The 5232-nt window shown below is 35.9% G+C and overlaps 1 protein-coding gene across 1 annotated transcript; it reads left to right on the top strand.

The window, feature by feature from the left end:
• Positions 1-2670: 2670 nt before the first annotated feature.
• On the top strand, positions 2671-3012 carry LOC118851957 (reactive oxygen species modulator 1-like). Its single transcript, XM_036761565.1, has one exon. The coding sequence runs from the start codon at positions 2694-2696 to the stop codon at positions 2931-2933; it is 240 nt and encodes a 79-aa protein (XP_036617460.1). The 5' UTR covers positions 2671-2693; the 3' UTR covers positions 2934-3012.
• Positions 3013-5232: the final 2220 nt, after the last annotated feature.

Raw genomic sequence — 5232 nt, forward strand, 5'->3', positions numbered from 1 at the left:
ACAATAGAATAAATTAAAAACATATGATTGGACACACTTGTTTACAAATGTTTACATTGACATAGTGATTTATAATTTAAATATCATTTCTCTCACAGTTACTATTCAAGGTAGGTGGTCAAAATTTCATTATTTCCATTTCATTGCTGAAGAAAATGTGATTCTGGTAAATGAAGTGTCTTTCCTACAGCTTTTAAGAAGAAAGACTCAAACTTCAAATTCTTTCCTACTTAAAATCCAGAGTTATCCAATATTTTGTAATGTCTTCAATTTATGCTAATAGGGCCTCTGCTGCTTGGATCTTGATATGGAAATGAAAGAGGTTCCTATATAATTCTAGAAATACTGGTTTATTTTTTAAGTTGTAATATTTCTTCTTTTGACTTCCCCCTCTCTTTTTTCTTCATTTTCAGTCTGTTTCATTACTGACCTTTCCATACTCCCACTGTGCATACCATAGCAGGCAGTAGCAGCTATCTATTGAGGCACAAGGCTTTGCATCCTGAGGTGTGTGAGAATAGGAAAGGAGATGAAAGGGATCCTAGTCTAAAAAATACCCTAACAACTCCTCCCCACCCCTAAACTTCTAGGTACTCTGCAGACCAATTTCATTATAATATAAATTACTTACATAGAATGTCAACCTAAAGCACCATGCTGGCAAACTCCCAAAATGTGTCTGGCTAGCCAAATCAAATATTCACAAATTCACATACCTTTACACAATAATTCACACACATACACTTAGAGTCTGGGAATTAACTAGCACATGAATTTCTCTGTGAAATCTTATAAGAAGCTAAAATGACGTTCTATGTTATAGTGAATGAGAGATGGAAACCCCCCCCCCCCGTTGTATTTTCATGATTCTCCCATGTGGCTTATTATTCTAATAGAATAATAATTCAGTGATTATGGGTGTTCTGTGGGCTTCAGACTATCTGAAAGCTTTACACCAGAAAGTTACCTAGATAATTATACTGAAATTATTTGTTTAAATTTTTAACTAGACCTGCCTCAATAGCAATCTGTGTCTTCAGAGCAAGTAAAATACTTCCTAATACCTAAAATAAAAGAAGTTATATATCTATGAGGGCAGAGACCCATCTTGACTAAATTTCATGGATGACCCAGTGCCTAGGACAGTATTATAAACAAGAGGGGTTGTAAATGATCATTGATTGAATTTGCAAGGCTGTTTTCTGAGAATCAGTCATCTCTTTTTTGAGATATGGGATAAGGCCTCTAAGTCATTTCCAACTCTATTATTTATAATGACATACAGTAAACTGTACCACACAGTGTTTAATAGTATCTTAAGTGTGAGGCAGCTAGGTGGCACAGCCCTGGAGTCAGGAGGACCTGAGTTCAAATTTGACTTCAGACACTTGATACACTTATCAGCCGTGTGACCTTGGGCAAGTCACTTAATGCCAATTGCCCTGCCTTCCCTGCTCCAAAATAAACAAATAAGTAATAAATAAAAATAATACTTTAAGTTTATATATACCTACTTCAAAATTCCCATCTCTAATCATTTAACATCTATAGAATTCCATCTCAATTATCATCATTTCTCTTTCATTCTAATTGGATTTAAGAGACAAATGTTTGAATCATTTATTCTTTTGATGTTGAGTTTATATTTTAAAGATATTCCTAAGTTGGCACAGTGGATTATGAGTTCATAAATGCTAAAAGTGTAGGATGCTTTCCCTGCAGTGTTCATGATGGTATTAACTACAGCAACATAATGCTTTCAAGTCCTGCCTTTGACACAGTTTGTCCATGTTATGATGGGCAAGTCAGATAGATAGATAGATATATCAATAAATAGACACTGACACCGAAATAGATGGATACATAGTACACAGATATATAGCTATATAGATGGTAGATGGATGCTATTTATAAATATAGATATGCTACTTGGACATGGATTACTTATATATTAAATATGTCTATATGTGGGTACATATTCATGCACATATAGGCATTATATGCATGTATATACATTTCGGTTATGTCCAACTTTTTGTGATCCCATTTGGGGATCTTTTGGCAAAGATAATAGTAGTTTACCATTTCTTTCTCCATCTTATATTAGAAATGAGGAAACTGAGGCAAATAGTTAATGACTTCCCTAGAGTCACACTGCTAGTAAATGTCTGAGGCTAGTTTTGAACTCAAGTCTTCCTGACTCAAGGTCCAAAGTTCTATCCACTGTGCCACCTAGCTACATGCACAGATAAAAGTATACTGTATGTATGCATATATAGTATTTCTTTACTTAAGTGTGTAGTATGTTTGTATGTCCATCTCAGTGTAACAGATATAGATATATTGTTGCCATACATACAGGTAATATAGAGATAGATTAGAGATTGAAATAGAGGGAAAGCAGCTGAGGGGATAGAATATAGGTCTTGGAATCAGGAAGACTCATCTTCATGAGTTCAAATCTGGTTTCACATACTTACTAACTGTATGACTCTGGGCAAGTCACTTAACACTGTTTGCCTCATTTCCTCCTCCATTAAAAAATTAAGATTGAGCTCAAGAAGGAAATAGCAAAGAACTTCAGTATCTTTGCCTAGAAAATCACAAATAGGGCCATAGACATTTGTATACAACCTAATAACAAGAACAAAAAGTAGAGGGAGGAAAGCGGAGCGACTGAGGCCAAAAGCGAGATGCCAGTAGCCGTGGGTCCCTACGGACAGTCCCAGCCCACCTGCTTCGACCGAGTGAAGATGGGTTTCGTGATGGGCTGCGCCGTGGGCATGGCGGCCGGGGCGCTGTTCGGCACCTTCTTGTGCCTCAGGATCGGTATGCGGGGCCGGGAGCTGATGGGCGGAATTGGCAAAACCATGATGCAGAGCGGGGGTACCTTCGGAACGTTTATGGCTATCGGAATGGGCATCCGCTGCTGACCGCGGCGGCTCCACCTCTCCCAACACCCCCTCACACCTCCTTGTGTAATATAATAAAAGGCTTTGAGTAAAAAAAAAAAAAAAATGAAAAAAAAAAGTAGAGGGAGAGGGAGATGAAAATGGGGACAGAAATAGAGATGATGAGATAGAGATAGAGATAAAGATTACTGGAAATGGATAGAAATGTAGAAATAGAAGGAGATGGTATAACTATAGATAGATACGTAATTGGGTTTTGACACATTCCAAGATTACCTAAGATAGCAGCATCCAGGAAACTTTTTCTACATTTCCTCGCAATGTGGGAGGTAGCAGCCTCTTTTCATTGGCTATTTAGCAAGAAGTATCTATGCCTTTAAATCTGCCAGAATGGGATGATCTCTTCCTCTCTGGTAGAGTATAGCAGTGAATATTTTATTTACTCACAGAGTGTGCCATATATTAAGCTAAGTGGGAGAAGAATCACCTTCCCTTTCCTGTTATGCCTTGTGGCCCAGAGAAATGAGTTTGGTCTTCTTGATTGGCCTTTTCATGTCTGGATGCTGGCAGCAGAATCTGAATCTTGGCACTCAAGACATGGCAACTTTAGAGTGAGGATTTCAGCATGTATTTCACTGACAGCCCAGCAAGAGCTTTTGAAACTTGGTGGCACTAATATTATGTAAGAATTGAGTTAAACTGTGAATTTAATCCACTTCCCCTGATGAGAGATTAAGGTGATGTAGATGATGCCCCCTCCCCTACCCCTGTTTTGAGAAAAGAATGTTTATAGATTTCCTCTTGATATGCCTTTGAAGGAAACCTTCCTTTGTAAAAACTAAGCTGGCTATTAAGTATTTAAATGGAACCAGAATATTGCAAATCCACAAAACTGGGAAAATAGAGTTGGTGGGGGCCTAAACCACTGGCAGCTAGACCTGGCTCAATACCAATTTGTGTCTTCAGAGCAAGTACCTTCCTAATATCTAAAATAATAAAGTTAGAGATCCATGAGGTCTGAGATTCCAAATCACTATAAAACCCTGGGGGAGGAGGAAATTGTAAAATATTTGTTTCTCAGGAAAACAGTGCCAGTGAAGTCACATTACATATCAATATATAATTTATATTTTTTTCAAATGCAGTAAATTTAACAAGATAGTAAGAAAATTTCTGATTTTGAACTTTCACCTGTGTGTGTGTGTGTGTGTGTGTGTGTGTCTGTGTGTCTGTGTCTGTGCGTGAAATAAAAAGTTGGTGCCCCAGTAGCTGGTGATAGTGGGCTTATCAAATACTGTTTTACCATATTTGATTGTTTGGGATTTTGTTTACATAACTTTTTCATTGAGCAACTTTTTTACTTTCTCTTAATGTACCACCAAAAAAAAAATCTTGATTATTACTACTCTAGGCATGGTATTAATAGCATCTTTATTTCTTTTATATTTTTCATTCTTTCCACTGAGATTCTTGATGTTTTGGTCTTCCAGATGAATTTTCTTATTATTTTGTCTGTACAAAACATTTTTAGTTTGATTTTATATGTCGCTAAATGTGTTAATTGATTTTATTATTATCACTTTATTATATTGGCAAAGTCAAACAAGGAATTTTCTCTAAAATTATTTCTTTTCTATTTCTTTAATTGGTACATGCTTCTTCAATCATTTAAATCTAATTTGCTAGGTCTACTCCTAATTTTCTATCTCTTTAATCTCCCCTTTATAATTTATCCTTTGTTTTCAAAGTTTGCTTTGCTTATGATGAATTACTCTTCAATTCTACCTTCTCACTTAAATTCTCTCTTTGTCTCTGCATAGATCTCTGTTCATTCTGATATCTATGCCAGACTATTTGTGTATTTATTTGCACACACCTACATGCATACATGAAACACGTTTTACCTTCCTTTACCTAGTTCAGATAAGAGAGCTAATTCTATCGTCCAGTGTTATATTCTTGTACGTAAAGTCATTTTGAGAAATAAATTTCTTCTTTTTTTTTTCTTTCCTAGTATGTCATTTTTCCTTCACTTATCTGTATTTTCTTAAATCAAACAAAACAACACAAAACTCTATACAGGCCCTGAATCTTTCTATCTTCACCCTTCTTTGAGTCTTGAAAACATATTTTAAGTGATAAATCTCTTCTCTCCCCCATTAGTCTTTAAATGCCTGATCATTTTTAGCTTCATCTTGCTCAGATACACTTTCTAGATAACTCTTCTCTCCAATGTTATTTAAAAGATTTTTACCCAGCCCAAGTTTTGCCAATTTGACTTTTCAAAAACCCTTTCTCTTATTATAAATATATAATGTTC

Source organism: Trichosurus vulpecula, chromosome 5 (genome assembly GCF_011100635.1).
Source record: "Trichosurus vulpecula isolate mTriVul1 chromosome 5, mTriVul1.pri, whole genome shotgun sequence".
Classification (NCBI taxonomy): domain Eukaryota; kingdom Metazoa; phylum Chordata; class Mammalia; order Diprotodontia; family Phalangeridae; genus Trichosurus; species Trichosurus vulpecula.

What these genes read in the sequence shown, in the direction of transcription:
- LOC118851957 (XM_036761565.1), top strand. Translation starts at nt 2,694, where the DNA reads ATGCCAGTAGCCGTGGGTCCCTACGGACAGTCCCAGCCCACCTGCTTC.